Genomic DNA, 19,736 nt, shown 5'->3' on the forward strand with positions numbered 1-19,736 from the left:
TGAGCGCGCGCGCGCGACGAAGGGGAGGAAGAGAGAGAGAGAGAGAGAGAGAGAGAGAGAGATAGCGATTTGAAAAAGGAGAGCACCTGCCTTCAAAAAGGCCGCCGACTTGATCCAAGCCGCCATTGTTAGCTGGACTGCACCGTGCCGCGAAACAAATATACACCCGCCACCCACGGCCACGGTCGGGCCGAGATTAGCTCCGCTTAGCCCACCACCTCTGGAAGCTCTCCGGTCTCGTACCCGCGGAACATGCAGTCTCTCCTCCCCTCACCGCCCCCTCCGCCACTCTTTTTCACTCCCTAGACTACCGGAAATTTAATTTAATAAAATAACGCTGCCTAATTGCCGGTGGATGTTGTTAACTCCACTGCATATCCTGTGCACTGAATTTCAAGATGCTGCGAACGTTTCCCTCATCTTCGGTGCAGCTCTAAGGAATACTCAGAACTGCTAAGACCTCTCGCTGGACCATCGGCTGCGTTCCGAAGTGCATCCGATTAAGTGCTCGGGTCGTTTTGAAAGCCGGTGCACGCTCCGGGACGCATCTCAATTTTTGTCCCCATTCGGGTGTTTCTTCTCGTTTCTTCTATTTTCCTTCCGCTCTGTATTTTTCTTTTCTCCCTCTCTCTCCCTCTCTCTCCCTCTCTCTTCTCTCTCTCTCTCTCTCTCTCTCTCTGTCTCTACTGTTATGTCTTTTTTTCTTTTCATCGATGCGTCTCATATGTGAGGCTTCATTTCCTCATCGCGGCTCTTCGCGTTGTCAAAGGGCGTAATAAGCCTTGAATGTTTTAGCGAGCGCTTTTATCCGCCTATCTATCTCCACCGCGGGATCCTCAGACTTTGCCGCCGCGACCGCCGCGTGTTGTCTCTCGCGGATTACCCTCGCGACAGTCCGCGACACACTTTCCGTCTCGTTGACACGGTTGATCGATTTTATGCGGCACGTAGCAGATTCGCGATTATAGGTGTGAGTAGCTTGCCCGCTAGCTACGTCGGCCGCGCGACAAAATTACAAGACGCCAATGATCCTTTTTCTACCGCGATTACGACGAGAGCGACATTCGGCGAGTCGAGTTTTTCGTCAAGTCCCGAGGAAGCTCCCTTGCGACTGTCGCGCCTCGGACGCGCGAGAGTCGTTAAGCCCCCCCCCCCCCGCTCCCCCCGGGGCTGCGGCAGCGCGCATTAAAATCATCCGCGGCGTTATTATGCGACCAGTTATAAATAATGCACCGTCGCGTGGCGGGCCGCACAATGTGGCCGCCGTGCAGCGAGGATTATCCGGCGTTTTCGCGGAGGCGCGCTAAGCGAATCGACAAAGACGAAGAAGAAGCTGAAACACAGCGCGCGAGGGAGGAAAACGGGGCGAGAGAGGAGAGACGGCGGAGAGAAGAGACGAGAGAGCGAACGGGGAGGGGGTGGAAAACGCGGCGAAGAAAGGCGATAGAGGCGGAGCGTTTGCTTAATCTCCGTCGACTTTGTGTTGTTAATGAGCCGGATATGCTTTATGCGTTTGCGCGTGTACGCGAAAATTACGGGGCGCTGAACAAAGTGCCGGCGGAAGGGATAGGTGAGGCGCGGAATGCCCGGTCCTCCATCGCGATGAGAAAACTCCGCGGGCGCGTTGCGCGTTTTGTCCCCGACCGGAAAACATAGAGAAAGAGAAAGGACGAGAGAGTGAGAGATGGTGGGTGGGGGAGAAAGGGAAAGAGGCGCGCGTACATGTCCGGGATCGCAACTTGATAGAAGGGTGTGTAACCGTATAATCTTCCTTGGAACTCATCCATCGATAGATGCTTTGCAGTCGATCGATATCACGGGAAGGGAGGCTGAAGAGAAGGATAAGGGACGGGGAGGGGATTCCTCCGCGACGGAACGAACGCAGGCACGCCGCGATATCGGGCGCTTCTTCCAAATTGCCGATATTTAATGCGCCCGCGAATTTAAACGACGAATTAAAATCCCGAGCCGATAAAGAGCGCGGCCGGGGGGTTGAAAGTGGGAATCAAATTTGACGAAATCTTTTTCCGCCGCGGCCGTTCCGCGCCAACGAACGAACGAACGAATGAACGAACGAACGAACGGACGAACGGACGGACAGACGGGCGGACGAACGGACCGATGGACAGGCGTGAGGCGCGGTGTGCGGGACGCTAGAATCGAATCGAAGCACTTTGGACGGCCCGGACAAAACAACGATTCGATCGTCCAATTAAAAGTGCAGCATGCGGAACACTCTGAAGCGCCGCGCGCCATTCGAGAAATACGCGAATGGAACGCGCCGGGGCACGACGGTTGTTTCTCCGCGCGCTCGCGTCCGCGATGAATGCGGACCACGCGCGGGTTTTCTCTCTCTCTCTCTCCCCTCTCTCTCTCTCTCTCTCTCTCTCTCTCTCTCTCTGTCTCTCCTTCTGTCGAGCGGGTTTCAGGGTTTTTGCCAGCTCCTCGCTCGAACCAGTTTTACTCTTGAAAAATCGCCGCGCGAATCGCGCCGCTGCCATGCGCGCTCGCGCCGGCGCGAGCGCGAGCACGCGCGCCGCGCTACCACACACGGGCCTTTTGGCGATATCTCGACAAGATATTCGGCGCAAGTCGCCGCTAATAAGCGTAATATATTAGGGTGCCTTTTGTCCGCGCCTTTCAGCGCTCCGTGTCGAGCCGAATCCTGCCGGGATTGGATTTGGATGAAAGGAGGAGATGCGCGCAGGGTGGAGTGCAGGTTGGCGCGGGAGGGGGAGAGAGAGAGAGAGAGAGAGAGAGAGAGAGAGAGAGAGAGAGAGGGTCGTAAAATGTGTGTGTGTGTGCGCGCGCGCGCGCGCGAGGAGAATCTTTCGAGCGGGATTCAAAACCGCCTGCACGAATCCGGGCGCGAGAGACAAATGTGTTTCACGATATGGAGACAAAACGCGGCAGCGCGTCGGCAGGACGACGACGCGACGGCGAGGACGAGGAGGAGAGAACGAGGATGACGACGACGGCGAGTCGTCAGCGTCATTCGTTAAGTCGTTTTCATGTTTAAACGGCCGCGAGATGGAGACGAGGCGGAAGAAGAAAGCGAGAAGGACCGTGGTGGCTTCGGAGCCAATGAAACGGCCGATGAAAGGGGCCCTCTTCTCCCTCCTCCTCCCTATCGCTCTCTCGCTCTCCCTCTCTCTCTCTCTCTCCCCCCCTCCCTCCCTCCCTCTCTCTCTCCACCTCCCTCACCCCCTCGTCCGACATTCCTCCGCGCCGGGGCCCGAGCGTCATTACTCAAAGGGAATACTGTCGCGATGGCTCGTCCGGCTCGTGGATCTTTCTAAAGGAACACCTCGGAGAACGAGAGTTGCCGGTGTGAGTCTGTGTGTATGTGTGTGTGTGTGTGTGTGTGTACGCGCACGCATGTGTCATGTATGTACGTCGACGCCACGAAGAAATCTGTCAGCCAATGATGCGCGTCGGCGAGCACGCTCTTCCTTCCAGATTTATGAGCGCGATGCGTCTCCTCCTCGGCGCGATCCGCCTGCGTAATGCTGTCTCCTCGCGCGAAACAACCCTCATCCGCGCGACATTGCCTCTAGCCTCGCGCTCCCTTCTCCCCGTAATAATCCCGGAATACTCTTAAGCCCATGAGACGAGCGTGCTAGTTGCGCGCGATAAGTGCGTCGACCCTGAGGTCTCACGTGTGCAGGTGTGACTTTAGACAGAGTCATCCTTAAAGATCGAAGCCGGCTTTAAGAGCGCCTCTGTGCGCGTCGCACCTGTAGTGCGTCGCGACGAGAGCGAGAGTCAGTGTCGATAAATCAAGGATATATTCATGGGTAATCAGGTGTTTCAAAGTGAGACACGTTTAAAAGTCCGCGGACAAGGCTTTTATTTTTTAAGCAATGACGCGCGACAGGTCGAACGCTTCACCCAGATAAACAGACTCGGAAGAAAATGCTACTCACACACGGAGAAGAAGTCAAATCGACGGTATGGTGACGGTTGCAGAGTGGCTAACCGGCCAACGGCAGATTGGCAGCTTCCGCGAGAGCGGATCCTCCGGGGAGATGATGATCATCTCCCTCGCCGCGCGAGCAGAGTCCGCGTCTCGCGTCGCCATTTTCGGGCATTCTCAGCGGCGGGCGGCGCGTATCGGCGGCGATTCTTCGGCGATGGAGAAACCGGTCGCGCTCTCGCCTCCGTCATGGAATAACGAGTGCCGCTGAGAGAAACCGGCGGTGCCGGAGGGGAACGACGCGGGTAGAAGGCGAGGGAGGAAGGACGGGTGGCAAGCAGGCATCAGGCAGGCAGGCAGGCCACTCTCTCGAATAACGCGAAGCGTAACACGTGGGCGCGGAGTGCCCGGAGAGAAGATAAACGGATTACGGGCGCTTTGTGTCAACGTGATCCACTTCCCCTCGGCACCCGTGAGCCGAGCGAGCCCCCGTGCCCGCCGTCCGACCTATCTTCAATGCGATATTACGCGCTCCAGTGCCGGTAACACCGTTCGGTCGGCAGGACGCAGTCGCTTCGGGCCGATAACCAATTTTCATTACTCTAAATTAATTCCGCCGGCGGTCGGCCGGCCGCCGCTCCCCGCTCGACCCGATGCCGCTCGCGATGCGGAAACGCTCGAGAAAAAATCGCGACTGTGACCCACTTGGATTCCGCTGGGGGAGAGATTTATTTACGAATCCGGCGAGTACGTTAATTTGACGAGTACGAGGGACGATAACCGCGAAGAATCCTCCGGATGCGATCGACGCAGCCATATTGGCTCGCGAGGATCGTCGTTACTTGAAATCCGTTCCACTTGGGGCGAAGTCGCAATTATCTCGCCGTATCCGCGCCGTCGAGAAACTCGCCCTCTAAACGTCGTCGTCGTCGTCGTTGCTCGACTTTGAGCTATCCGACTTTATTACGACGGGATCCACTCGTGACGCGACAAGGTGACCCAGTCATCAGCCGATGACAGAGACAAGGCTATTGTGCCGTCCAGGATCGGCAGTAATCGGCGTCTAACGGTCTCTCTTGCTTGCGCCGGAGATGAGATCGAGGAGAGACACAGGAAGAGACGCAGAACGCGCGCGCGCGCGCGCGCACGTTCGAGTCGATGGGAGGAGGAGGAGGAGGAGGAGAAGGAGGAGGTGGTGATGTTGGAGCCGAAGGAGGAGGAGGAGGAGGAGAAGGAGGAGCAGGAGGAGACGGAAGAGAGATGAACGTGGGTGGGAGTCCCCTCATGCGGATCCATCGCAGACGCATTCCCTTCTCCGAGGATATCTCCTCATTGTACTCACCCCTTAATCAACAGCTCCCTGCCGTCCTCCGTGGCCGTTCGATGCTTATTGATATAGCTCACCCCCTCCGTTTCCACCCTCCATATATCTCCGACCATATGAACGCGTCCACGATCGCGTACATACGCGTATATGTGCCTCCGAATGCATGCTTGTGTGTACGTGTATTTCGCTCCTCTCTCTCTCTCTCTCTCTCTCTCTCATCAACTATCTCTCACGCTCTCTCCCTGCCCTCCGCCTCCCTCTCGCCCCCTCACTCTCTGTCTCTCATCCTCTGTGTATGTGTGTATTTCTATATACCTGTGCGTGCGCATCGCGTCGCCGCGTATGACGTCCCATAGCCGCGAACCATGGAGTATTTGCATGACAACGTTGGTGAGCGTAAGCGCGTGCCTCTCCGTCCTTCGCGCTCGCTAATTAGCCGGCGCCACATACCGGCGTGGATTAACGAGAATATTGCATTTTTAATAGAGTTCGCCCCCCTGCGGCTTCAGCCAGGAGTCGGCAGCACCCCCGGATTCCCCGGGAGCGAGCAAGAGAGAGTGAGTGAGTGAGTGAGAGAGAGAGAGAGAGAGAGAGAGAGAGAGAGAGAGAGAGAGAGAGAGAGAGAGAGAGAGAGAGAGAGAGAGAGAGAGGCCGCGGTACGGGGGAGCCGCGCGGCAGTGATTTCAACGACGACCTCGTCTCGCACGCCTCGTTGCTCGCTAAGGATCAGCGCGAAGAGGACTTTGATGTCTTTCCCGGCGAGTGAACTTCCGGCGGATTTATTAAGGGACGGACGCGCGCAAATCGCGCCGCGGGCCGATCGCGTGAATGCGATTTACGATTCCGCAGCGGAGGCTCGGCCGAGCGCCGAGCGAACAACGACGCGTGTAATGACGCACGCACGAGCGATGAGCGAGCGAGTGCCTCCGCGCTCGCGCGCGACCAACCCCGAGGGCGGAAATTAATTTCGCACGCGTGTGGGTCGAATGATTCCCGCGAAGCTGCGCGTATCACGCCATTTTTACGGTCCATCGGTAAATCGGGAAAATGGAAAGAGATCGTCGGACGAGGAGCGCCGCGCGCTGCATCGATAAGCCGATTTCTCGAATTCAATCCGACACCGTACACGCGCCCGAGCCTGCAGCGGCGGCACAGTCGACACCTCCGCCGCCGCCTCTGTCCCCCAAAGGGCCGTTCACCAGTGGCCAATATTTTTTTTCCTTCGTTTCTCTCGTTTTCCTTTTTCTTCTTTTCTTCACTTTTTACTTTTTCCTCTCTCTCTCTCTCTCTCTCTCTCTTCTTTTTTTCTTTTTTTCTTTTTTTTTTTTTTACAGAAGAGGGATCAATTTAAACGTTCAAAGAAGATACGCGCGCGCATCCCTCGGGTAGTCGCGCGAAAGAGTGAGAGGGGAAGGGGGAGGAGGGAGAGAGAGAGAGAGAGAGAGAGAGAGAGAGAGAGAGAGAGAGAGAGAGAGAGAGAGAGAGAGAGAGAGAGTGCGCGGTCGGTCGGTCCTCCACCGCTCGAGCTCGTTCGCTCGACTAGCTCCGCTGATTGCTGCTGCATCTTTGATGACCTCGTCCGGACGAAAAGAAGAGGCGAGCTCGCCTGTGCAGATCGAGGGCAGGCGGTCCGTGCCCCTCCGTACCCTCCCCCCGGGCCGCGCGGTACCCTGTGCAAAGAGCGAAACGTTGAGATTGATATTTTAACAGACGGATTACGTAAGAAGGGCGGGAGAGGGCCCCGGTCGTTTCGCCTCCGCGAATAGGGCACACGCGAGCCGACGACGTCATAATCCTCAACGATAAAGAGAGAGAGAGAGAGAGAGAGAGAGAGAGAGAGAGAGAGAGAGAGAGAACCGTCGTCGTGACGACGCTTAATCGATACCGCTCGTTTCTTCTCGCCGTTTTAACGAACACACGCGTGTTAGAAGAAAAAAAAAAGCAGAAGAACGAGCGGCGGAATGACTGGTCTAAATCTTTCGTCTCCTTCTGCTTGCAGGTGTCACACCCGCCGAGTCGGAGCGGCAACCCTTCAGCGAGGATCAAGGGTGAGTGTGTGAGATAAATGTTTGGAAAATCGCGCGCATGCCACAACGCACTTCCGACGCGATCGCACGACAACGCGGGTCCGCACTTTCCGCTCCAAGTCGTTCTCACGAGCGAGCGTTAGTCCGCGATAGTCAATCAAGGTTCGCCGTTCACGCGAGCTTTCCTCAAAACGTCAACGACGAAGCGATCTCGTGAATCTCGATCATCGACGAAGCGTCAACCACACGGCTGACACGCGGTCACTGTCCGCGATGAGGCCGTGAGATTTCCGCTCGCTCGCCGTGTGTTTCGTCCCGGCCTTTTTCGGCTGGGCTATCTACATTCCTTCCCCCGCTTTCGCCGAAGGTGCGAAGCCGTTGTCGGCGCGGCTCAAAGCGAGCTTACGTGACTCGCTGTGCAGCGCGACGCCGTTAAACGCCGCCCTCTCTGTGTATTGTGCGCGCACGTACATTCGCGCGTGTACATGCACACACACACACACACTCGCGCAAGCACGCTCTAGACCGGATACGTATTAAGCGCTATCGCCGACGAGGCGTTATTAATCGAGTCATTGCGAGCCGAGGTGAGGAGATCGACCTTGCGAGGCGCGCCGGTGGGCGACTGTTCCTGCGTAAAACGACGAATGGGGGGATCAGGCGGCGTTATTAATAACCGATAATTTGATACGCTTCCAGCCATCCATCCTGCCGTCTCCCGGTCCCGATCTTCCCTCTGGCGCACTTGGATACCTCCTGTCGTCCGTCTGTGTCTGTGCCTGGCTAGCGTATGTACCGCGCACAGACGTGCGCCGCATATCGCTCTTCCCGCGCGAGATCCAATCGAGAGAGAGAGAGAGAGAGAGAGAGAGAGCTCGTCCCGACGTCGATCGATCTCTCGCAAGGTCGAACGAACGAACGGCAGAGCGCGAGAGAGCGTTTTTGGTCTCAGCTTCGGGGCCTCTTCACCCTCTCCGCCCTCTTCCTCTCTTCCGTTCCGCCTCGCGTCGGGAAGTGAAGGACGCTGTAGGGTAGCTTTCCGCCTTCGAGAGGCGATCGTTTTCGTGCGATCCTGCGGATCGAAACGGATGCTGACGCTTGTAGCCATCGCTACGAGAATACTCGGACGGAACGTTCCTCGAGAGGTGCGCTAATTAGCGCTGAGGAGAAAGTCATGGCACTTTGGAGGAATTATTTCTTCTTCGACTTTACACCAGATCGCGCTGGAAGCGCGACCGGTTTGCAACCGGTAAGAGTATCTTTGAAGGAATTTCCGTGAATCTTAAGTTGCCGAGTGCAAGTCGTGGGGTGTATACAAAGTACACGTACGCGTGAGAGTGGAGTGACCGCGAGTACCGTAATGTGCGCGACCCTTTTGTCTGAGTGAACAGCACACGCTCGCCCCTCCGCCCCTCCCCCCGCCTCCCTCAGACAGTCTTATATCGCTGATTGAACTGCTCGGTTCCCTTGTCTAATAACTCGTCCGCGGAACGTCAAGTTCTCGAAAATACGACCAATACATCGGCACGACGAGCCGATCCATAAGAGTCACGGCACGAGGAGTGAAGCCGACTCGCTGAGGGGAGGCCATGAGAAGCCTCATAATTCGAATGAATATTTCATCCGAGAAAAGGGACATAATATCCAGCCCGGGCTTTTCCTCGGGATCCCGGCGCAGGAAGCGTACAGCCATGGCCGGCAATCAGAAACGCATTATCGGACAACCGGCCGGCGTAATATGTTTGACCGTGTTCGAGAACGCGGAACGCTTTTCCCGCACCCGGTCCGTCCTTTTCGCCGGCGCACACGAGCCGATCCCTGCTTCCCATTCCGTCCGGATTTGACGATCCGCGGAAGCGCTTTGATCCCGCGAAAGCAACACGCAGCTTTCGAGACGGGAAATGGGATCGATTCCGCGGTCAAAAGTACCCGCGTGCCCCCACGCCGCCAGCGCTAACGAGCTTTTGTTGCTGCCGGGCTTTGGCCGGCCTTCCGGTCGCGCGTAATCAGCGTTGGGCGACGTCGGATGAAGTCGGATCAGAAGTCACCGGCGCTGCTTAATTGGCTCGAACTTCGCGGTGGCCGTGCGCGAATCCGCGAGCTTCGCTTGACCGCGTCTTCGCGCAGCGACGTCATGCGCGTCGTGCGATAGTCGGCCTGGGATTTCAGGTCTAAGTTCGAGGGTTTAAGACTAACTTGAGGCTCGAGATTGTTTGAAGTTTATCTCAGCTCACCGTTTCCTACAGTTGACTGCATGGCTGCTTGACCTGTTCAAGAATGAATTGATTAAAATTAGAGAAGAGGACGATTTTCAATTTAAAAGTGACATAAATACGACAAGTGTGTGTACGAAATTTTTATTCTCCTTGTGTGGAACTCCGTTGTTTATTCACAGTCGTGTCGTCAGTTGTCGATACTTGAATCGAGAAAGAAAATGAAGAAGAGATCAAGAAAGATTTTTCTAATTTGTTGATAACACGCGTAACCCAAATATATTACTGTACTGCGCGTTGTACTGCACACATTAGTTTGATACCTGAAACATTGAAACAAAAGCAAAGAACGACGGATCGTCGCGAGATAAATAAATTTCTACGAATCCGTCGGTAAGGGAAGTCAGGGACAATTTCAACGGCAAAGGCGTTCGGATGAACTCGAGACGATCTTAAACGTGTAAGATGTGAATACCCCGCCCTCAGAGACGGAAATCTAAATTTTTCAAGACCGCATCGACGCGTAACCAATGACAAACGCGAAGCTTTTCAAAAGCGGCCGAGTTTCTACAACTTGCGGAGGGACGCGCGTTCATCGCGTGACCCTTCGAAACCTTAGCACCAGCTCCTCGTTCCATCGTCGCTTTTCGTCGGTCCCACTCCGCTCCTTTGCGCGTCACTCCCTCGTAATTAATCATTCCTCCTCTTCCTCCTCCTCCTCCTCCTCGTCGCGCCCCTCGCGTCGCGGCCTCTACTCCTCTGGCCGTCAAACGGAGGCAGTATGGCCGCGAGCCGCTCCAGGACAGCGATATATACATACAGCTTACACCTTGGCGGGTTCTGTCTACCCGTCAGCAGGCTCGCGTGGATCCAATGCGCGAAGCATCGCGATTCGGCCACGCGAGATCTGCCGGCGAATTTTCGCGAAACACGACACCTGACATCCACGAACACGCGAATCTCTCTCCACCTCTCACGTGACCTTTTTCTCTCGTGTGAAAAGGCTGAATACCCGAGTCGGAATCTTGACCGCATTTTCGGCCTCAACTGTTTAAAGTTTACAAGTTCCGGAGGACCAACGGACATTTGATTTGTATAGAAAGATTAGGTTAGGTACTCACTCGGCACCTCCACAAATGATAGGAAACATACAATTCGTCAGTGGTAGGTTTTTAGAAGGACCTCTTGGCGTCAATAAAGAGTCAAAATAGTTGGACATTTCTTCTCAAACGTTCTCAAAGGGCAAAGATGCGCGTGACGTACGAACGAGCGCTCATCATTTTCGGTAACTTTTCGTTACCTTAGACATTAGAAATATTATCGTCATAACCGTACGCAGTGGTTCGTTCAAATGTATATGGCATCAGCATTAATCTGTTATCGTTATCAGCACCAAAAGGAAATGTTTAATGAAAATTATCACGACGCACGGACAGATTTCGCAAGCAGGTTTATACCTGAAGAACGCTTCTGCGTCAACACGCACGTTCTTCGCACGTGACGTTTCTATCGAGCATAGTCGCCTCCGCCCGAAATTTCTGCCCGAAATTAGAAAATTTCACTTTTCACGAGTTCACGCGAATGCGGAAAGAAAAGAAAGATATTCGCGATCGGCCCGCCAGAGAGAGACCGTCGCCGGAGCTCGCGAGCGAATTTTCGTTTACCGCGTTGCTGCGAAATCCTGCCGACTACGGATTCCGATTTCTTCAGCGTTATTCAGCGATCTCGGTCTCCCTCGGCGAACTCGTATATTATTATTATTATTATTAATACTGTTGTTATTGTTATTATTGTTATTATTAACAACGTTCCCCAATTTATCCAATTAAGCGGACTGGCGGAGCTCGGAGAATATTACGGGGCATCCGAAAATTAAGTCGAAATTCGCGTCGCGAAAATTTCCACAGCGAGACGGGGACAACACGCGTCGGAGGAAGTAGTCGCAGGCGCGACGATGCGGCCCATGTAGAATTCGCTTTAATCATCTCCATCTTCCAAGACCCGTTAAGAGACTTCTTTCCTTCCGGCTAGATGCAGGGGGATCTTTCTCACCTCTCGCGTCTGCTGCTTCGTTCTTCCCTTCTGCGCGCGCGCTCGCTCCTCTCTCTCTCTTTCTCTCTCTCTTTCTCTCTCTCTCTCTCTTTTTCTCTGTTTTTTCTTTTTAATTTTTCAGCCGTAATCACGGCACTATTACACTCGGACCATTTTAATGAATTCCTCCCGCCTGTCTCTCGCGAGAAACTGAGATCCAGCCGCGATCTTATCCCTTTCGCGCGCACTTCCGCGCGACTCTCGCGTCGAGGACTCGTGTGGGGAGGGCGGGAGGGAGGCACAATAGTGTCGAGGAGGGCGGCGGAACGGGGGCGATGGGGGAAGTGCGCATACCACGGCGAACAGTTCGGATGATATTTCGACCGGGACGGAAAACCGCGCGCGCCGGAAGCGCCAAGGAGGCGAGCGATGCCGTGCGAAAATCATCTCTCGTGAATTCGAGTCCACGCAAATACAATTAAAAAAAAACTCTCTCTCTCTCTCTTTCTCTCTATCAAGCACGCTGTTTTTGTTTCGCGAAATGGGTTGGTTTCTTCAAGATTCTTCTCTAATCTCTTAATACGGACGCGCTTTCGAAATGACAGCGCTCGTTGTCCGTTCGGCGATTATCGTGATGAGACGGGGGAATATTTGTATCTGCGGAGTGTAGCGAGAGAGTGAAAACGTTGCGAGAAGAACTGTACGGCAACAATCCGAATAGAAATGTAAATAGTTGATCTGAGTGAAACGCACTCGTACACGCACGAAGGCTGGGGAACCAGCTAGCGCAGTCTAAATTTTCTAACTCGTTATTGGCTAATTATTTATTAAACTGTAAAATCGAATTTCTGATCCAACAATTGTCTAGCCATAATTTATTAATTATTCTAAAACATATAATGTAGCTATTATATGCCACATTTTAAAATAGTAAAGATAATAAATAAAAATTGAGAGAGTCACGTCTTTCGCCAAAATTAAAACAAAAGAAAGTCAGAGGTGGCAGAGCTGGCTGCCAACTTTTTATGATTCCTTATTTCGTAATTGTAATTCATTCTACTCAACCATCAGCTAACTTATTTGCCTAGCTGCTAGGAGAAATGAGCGTTACATTGCAGGCTAAGAGCGATGTGGGATACAAATTTACTGGCACGTGACTGCACGAGGTGACTGGTAGGAATTGAAAGATTTCGCAATAACGCGAATTTTTCGCGAGCATGTAACGAACAGTTGTACTCTCTGTCTTCCCGCTTCCTTCTTGGCGTTTGCCACGCGATTCGAATCGAATATTCCTCATCCAGCGTTTGTTACGTCGCTCGATATTAGAGAGACGACGGCAAGTATGACGGCGACGATGACGACGACGACGACGACGACGACGACGATGTGAACGGATCAAGGAGAGACAGAATGGGAGAATTGAAGGAGATACGTGAGCAAGGAGTGAGGTGACGGGGGGTTCGGCCGGGAAGAAAGAGAGAAAAGGGGCGAGCGGAAAGGTAGAAAAAGACGGCCGACGGCCGACCGGACCATTCAAAGTTCCCAGGAGGCAACAAAGGGCCAGCAACGAGCTGATCAAATTATCCAATTCATTTGGATTGGCGAGCGAGCGGGCGAATAAGTGCTCGCCGTTACCAAGAGGCCCACTTCAACGCGCTCTCTCTCTCTCTCTCTCTCTCTCTCTCTCTCTCTCTCTCTCTCTCTCTCTCTCTCTCTCTCTCTCTCTCTCTCTCTCTCTCTCTCTCTCTCTCTCCCCCCCTCTCCCTCTCTTTCTTTCTCTCTTGAGCATCATCGGTCGCGCTATGAGACGCTCCGGCCAAATTTATGCACGTTCCCGTGCCGCGGGCCTCGTCTATTCTGCCGAGAGGTAGAAGCTTCGTGAAGTTTGTCTCAAAGTTGTCTGAAAGAATTACCATACGATACTTAACACGCGGCTGACGATCCGACGAGCAACGACTCCGCACCAGCGAGATCTCCACGTAGTCTGAGAGGATTATGTCAAAAAAAAAAAGAAAAACTGTACAAGATGTCGCGGGAAGAAGGATGTCGAGCGGCTCAAGGATCGCGGGAGGAAGCCAAGGGGGCAGGGTATGCCAGCCCGAGAAAGAGAGAGAGAGGGAGAGAGAAAAAGAGTGATAGGGAGAGCTGCGGGGGTGCGGAAGCTACGCCGATAATGTCACAAAGACGTTTAAATGCACGACGCCGGCACATTTGTTTGCAGAGTCTCGCGGGAGGGCTGGAAAACGACGCGGGTGAGGGTGAGGGAGAGGGAAGGGGGCAGTGAGCTCCGATTTATCGCCATCTGCCTAACGACTTTCGACCGTGGCAAAATCGTCCGATAAAATCGTGCCTTCGACGAGCCGAGGGAGATGGTGTCTACGACGCGCTATATCGATTGCCGTCGGAGAAAAATTGCATCTCTTAAGAGCTTTCGGAGTTTAATCTCGCGCGCGGGCGCTCGCGGCTTTTTACAACGAATTTATGGAATCGATCCCTTGTTGTTGTACTCCGCCCAGAAGGGCTGACTGGGGGAGGGGGGGCGGGGGAAGGGATTCCGCCGTTTATATTTTGTAATGACGCGGTGCGCGCTGACGATCCGCGACTGTCTGTTTTCGGCGCATTCTCGAGGAATCCTCGTCGGCGTTAAATCGCGTGAAATATTTCCACGCGTAACTTCCAGTCCTTCGGTGTGCGCGCCCGCCCGGCCGCGATATTGATATCGCCATGGCGAACTTCGCAGCCCGACATCGCGACGGACACAATGTGAAACGCGGACGGAAACGCCGGCGGTGCCACCCTCTAGCTTTCGACCGCGTGGATTTTCCGCGTTCATAAATATTTATCAGGACGCGGAGAAACACGATGGATGGGTCCCGCGGACTTCGCGGGGGCGGGCTCGTCGGCGCTCCGACATTCTCTCGGAATTTAATGAACCGCACTGATTTTTCACGGGCGCGAATATCGAAGGGGAAGCTGTTTGTATTCGCCTATCGTCGGTGGTGCTCTCTCTCTCTCTCTCTCTCTCTCTCTCTCTCTCTCTCTCTCTCTCTCTCTCTCTCGCGCTCCCCCTCTCTCTCTCTTTCTCTCCTCGTCTGCTCGCTTTCTCTCTCTTTCTCTTCGCAGGGTCGGTTGAAAGTTTCGTGCGAGGACTGAGAGAAATATACCTTTTTCGTTGCCTGGCTTTTTAAAAAACAGGTTCGTTAAAAAATTGTATACAGACAACATTTACGGTATATAACTGCGTATATATTTATATCGTTGTATTCTCTTTCATCATTATATTTATCATATAACAGTATACAAAATTATACTGCTAAATAATATATTATTAACATATATCATATCGTAATATTGAAAGAATATATAATATGATATAAATACAACGATAAGCGCGTCGTTTTATATCGATGTCATTTTACATTATTCATATGTTCATTGTTATCGTCATCTTATTTGCCACTTACCGTGATTATTATTCTCCTCACAATTGGTGCGAGTCTACGCGATCTCTGTTATTTCTCGAAGTCCCACAAGGACAAGGATCATGCACGCATCTAGGATTTGATTATTTACGGCGACAGGTGAACGAGTCCGAAAATCTTTCGCGAGGCACGCCGGCCCTGGTATTCTTTCCCTTGGCGATTCGTCGGTTTTGGGATTTTCTGCTCTCGTGGACGATCTCTCTCCTTTCCGTTGCTCTCATCGGGCGATAATAATTTTAAAAGGGGGAAGGCAGGAGGCCCTCCTCTCGAGAAGTGTCGACCGGCCGAAGACGAATTATCGCCGCGTGACGTGTACCGTTATTTATGGTTGCCGGCTCCCCCTCCGTCCGGCACCCCGTATCGCCCCACGGTGCTCTTCTTCCGTGCACACAACGCGTTCGTTCTCGCGAATTCGACGAGCCGCGCGAGCCGATGAATCGGCGGACTGAAACGACGACGGGGCTCTTTCAGCGCGCCGATAATCGCCTGTTTAGCCTTTGTGACGCGGAAAGTGATAAACTCTCGACGGGATCTTATAATTTCAATCATTCTGAATCCGTCAAAAATCACAACAAACCGTGTCGCTATCATCGCTCCGGTGCTCTCGATGGGGCGTCAATTATTACAGTCCTTTGCTCCTCGTTCTCGTTGCCAGTTTTCAGCATTTTTGCCCGATCTTCATCACTATGAAAGTGTGAACGGAGAATAAAAATAAATAAAAGATTACTATTGCATAATAAATAAATAGATGAAAATACATCATTAATAAATCACAAATAAATAATCTACTCCCACCTTAATATTTGATGAAATCCTCCCGGGAATGCCGGATGCTGGACGTTCCACCCTACGCAGTCGGTTACATTTCATACGTAAATTAGTGCGACGTGACAATATTGCAGCGTCGGTCTGCACTGTTAGCCACCGTGACGGTCAACATGTTAATCTTCCTCTTGCCGTGAGAATAATCATAATCATTTCCATCGATCCTCTCGAATCGAGCTGCATCCGCACGTCGCCTGCGACTTCTCGCCTCGCGAATATTCTTCAGGGCTCATACTCTCCAGACGCGTCTCGAAACTTCAACACGCCCTTCCGACATTCGAGCTAAGACAATGTTCAACGCTCGCGCATAACCGAAAACCGGAACTTGGAGAATTAAAAGGATTCGAAAGCGAAGACAGCAGAAGAGTCTCGAGCAGAAGTCGAGGATCGAACTCGCGGGCTCGACCCGGACCGTCCCGACGTAGATCGTCGGCTGACAAATTGACGAGAGAGCGAAGGAATCGGGCAGCAGGACGTTAGGGCGGGAAAGATACCGGGCGCCGACAATTGGAGCAACGGTGGGACTCGATATCGCGACGGCAGGCAGCGGTACGCCACTTCAGGGCGGATCTGGTTGGTCAATCAGCGGTGCATTGTACGTAACGAACCTCCGCACTCGCCGGAGTTTAATGCCCGTACGTGGACCTTGGTGCGGACGTGTGTGCGCGCGTGGGTTATTAAATATGACGAGCGGGAAGGGGCCGGAGGGGAGGGAGGAGAAGGCAGGGGCAGGGAAGAGCGAAGGGAGATCGGGAGCTCTTCTCGGCTTCCTGAACGTCGGCTTCGACGTGCCGCTCCGCCGACGCAAGATTGCCCGAGATCGAGCCGCTATATACGACGGAGAGAGAGAGAGAGAGATTACGTCTTCATGCTATATACGACAGAGAGAGAGAGAGAGAGAGAGAGAGAGAGAGAGAGAGAGAGATTACGTCTTCATGGTCAGCGATGTCGGACGGCCCGCGAGCTCTTTCTCTCTACCTACCTCTCTTTTTCTCTCTCTCTCTCTCTCTCTCTCTCTCTCTCGCGGTGAAGCATAAATAAAGCGAACGTCGCGCATCGACACGTCCAGAGAATCGATCTCCAGGAGACGCGCGTCGCGCGAAAGTTCGCAGGAATAATGTGCTCGTTCGCTCGGTCATCGAATCCCGTTCCATCCCGACTTGCGAAATGGCAGTGGAAAGAAAGTTGACTACACCTCCCGGTTTCGAAGCACGACAGCTCGCGGTCTCTCTCTATGAGACTTCAAATTAATAATCAATTCAAAATAAAAATTGATCAAAATTAAAGTCAATCGTCAATATTAATAATCAGTCAAATTGATAATCAATTCAAAATAAAAAATTTGAATTAAATTCAAAAAAATTATGCCTATGGGAAACATATTAAGGGATAAATAAAATAGAGACAACGATTGCAACTTGTACGTAAGAGTGATCTAAAAAATTTTGAACCAATTTTCGATGATGTACGCATCCGACAGTATACGGTGTTACTCAGACACGTAAAATGAGTTTGTTAACGAGTATATGTAGTATTTTTATGCAACGCGAAGATATAAAAGAAGGAAACGGAGTCTCCGGCTTGCAGCAGCGAGTGCTTCGTAAGAACCAGGAACTCCATTCCCCTCGGCCAAAACGCGCTCGGCTCGTTCACTCGATCGCCGTTCACTCGGTCGATATTTCTCCTTCGCGAAGAAGAACGAATTCCGAAGGACGCGAAGGTTGATCGCCGCGGCGCGGCGTTCCTCGGCTCGCGACGAAAATTCATCGGCGACGCTGGACGAGAGCGGCGAATCCTGCGATTCGACGTCGAGTAGAGCGCAGGAGAGAGCGAGAGAGCAAACGTGTGATGCCAAAAGCGCGTGAGGCAATCGTCGCAGCCGACGCGATAATCGATGTTCGCCGCGCGCGCGACGCGACGTTAAGCGGGCATCGAGTGAGCTGACGGACCCCCGTCGCACTGCGGGAGCGAAGACGTCGTCGATGACGACGTCGACGGCGGCTGCGGCGACGTTATCCAACGGTGTCGTGCACCCTGTTTTCCTGAGAAGGGTGGCGAAGCGGCGGCGGCGGCGATGGTGTGGGCGGGCGGGAGGGTGGCTCGGGATCCCGGGGGTTTGGGTAACCAACTCGTGAAATTCAATTACCGAGTCCGCGGGGGTGGCTCTTGCTTAGAAACGTGCGAGAGAGGGTGACCGAAAGGGGGTGGCGTCGCCGACGGGATGGAAGGAGCCGAACCAAGAGGGTAGGAGAGAAGGAGTGAGACGACGCGGGAGGGAGGATTTGAGTGACAGCCGAGAACGAGACGGAACGCTCGGCTGCGCGGTGCCCGGCCTAACTCTCTCGCCTATCTAACGTCGAATCTTGCTCTCTCTCCCCCCCCCTCTCTCTCTCTCTCTCTCTCTCTCTCTCTCTCTCTCTCTCTCTGCTTTTCCTGTCGTCTTTCTCTCACCCCGCCTCTATCCGCGCGTCGACTATCATCCCCATTCTCCTTTCGCAGCTTGGGAGGAACTACCAGGGGGAGATAGCAAAATTGAAATTGTACCTACCGATACACGCGGCTCGTTCTGTTCGGCGAAATGGCTTTCCGACGGGAGTCTCTTTCTCTCTCTCTCTCTCTCTCTCTCTCTCTCCCCCTTTCTCGGCGAGAGCGCGCGTCGCGTCGTTCTTAACCCGAAAATTATCGCGCCGCTCTCGCCGAATTTCGCGAAAGCGTTCGCGCACGTAACGTCGATGCGGAAATTCGATGTTTCCCGGCGATATGAGAAATATCGTGCGCTCTCTCGAGATAGTTCTCGAATTTAATTTTTCCGGATCAGTAATCAATGATTAATGTGTTCACCGTTAGGGTTTATTTTAAGAATCTTCTCTGCACAGACCATCTCCTTTTTTCATATAGATGTGTAAAACCGACTTGGTTTGACAATGTAGACTACCGACGCAAATTATTATAGATATTAATCTGAATTAATCTAAAGGATTCTACGAGGGGAAGGTCTAATTAGCGGTAAGGCGTAAGTTATACGGTAATTCTAGTTCTTCCGCCGCGGCTCCCACGGTTATATTTGGCTTTTATATCGTCTCGCGCTGGGACGTCAGCAACTGACGTAGCACCTTTCAAAGAATTTGGCGCGTCGATTTATCGTAGCTCGTCAATGTGTCGTAAGATGTACTCTTGCAATAAAATGAATATCCCCGAAGCATCGTAACTTTCCTCTTACCGCAAATCGGGGTACACATCGCTCGCTTAAATTAATACATACTTCGTTCACACGTGACGTCGGTGTCGTGGACAGAAAAAAAATTTCGCAGGACCCCGCGTATGCGACGCTGTCCGTGTCGAAATTTCGACCTAAACCGTCTAACACCTGCAAAATCCGGACGAAAACTGAAGATTTAATTTATACAGAAACTCACAGTCCTACCAGGCGCCTCCAAATGGCGCAAACGCACAGTGTTTGCCACTTGTGAGTTCTCAAGGAAAGCTCTCTGAGGAAAGTAGTTGTAGCTTAAGCGGACTCAAAACAGCCCGATATAGGCCTCTCAGAATATGAAATTACGAAATTATGAAATTATCTCAAAATGAGAATAACGTGGCTGCAAGCAGGATCAAAACTTTCGGCTCAACTGCTGACCAACGTGTTCACGATCATTTCTCCCGATCGGCCCCCAACGGCAAGTCTCACTCGCTCGATCTTCGATGTAGATCTCCGCTTCCACCCTGCCCACCTCCGCCCCATCCCCGAGTTCGTAACCCTATAACTCCACGGAATTACAAGATGAATGAACGGCGGTGTGAAAACATCGATCTCGCGGGACCGCACCCGGGTTAAGCGGCGCACAATGACGGCGTGCTTTATTATCATTTCTTCCAGCGTGCGCTCGCACGAGAGAGAGAGAGGCAGAGAGAGAGAGA

General features: G+C 52.9%; 1 protein-coding gene across 1 annotated transcript in view; it reads left to right on the forward strand.

The window, feature by feature from the left end:
- Nucleotides 1-19,736, forward strand: part of LOC112588206 (uncharacterized) — a 262,479-nt gene that overhangs the window by 206,063 nt on the left and 36,680 nt on the right. The window contains exon 5 of the mRNA XM_025297210.1: nucleotides 7,243-7,291. Coding sequence (XP_025152995.1) covers nucleotides 7,243-7,291 — 49 coding nt within the window. The remainder of the gene's footprint in view (nucleotides 1-7,242; nucleotides 7,292-19,736) is intronic.

Source organism: Harpegnathos saltator, unplaced genomic scaffold (assembly GCF_003227715.2).
Source record: "Harpegnathos saltator strain DR-91 unplaced genomic scaffold, Hsal_v8.6 scaffold173, whole genome shotgun sequence".
Lineage (NCBI taxonomy): Eukaryota > Metazoa > Arthropoda > Insecta > Hymenoptera > Formicidae > Harpegnathos > Harpegnathos saltator.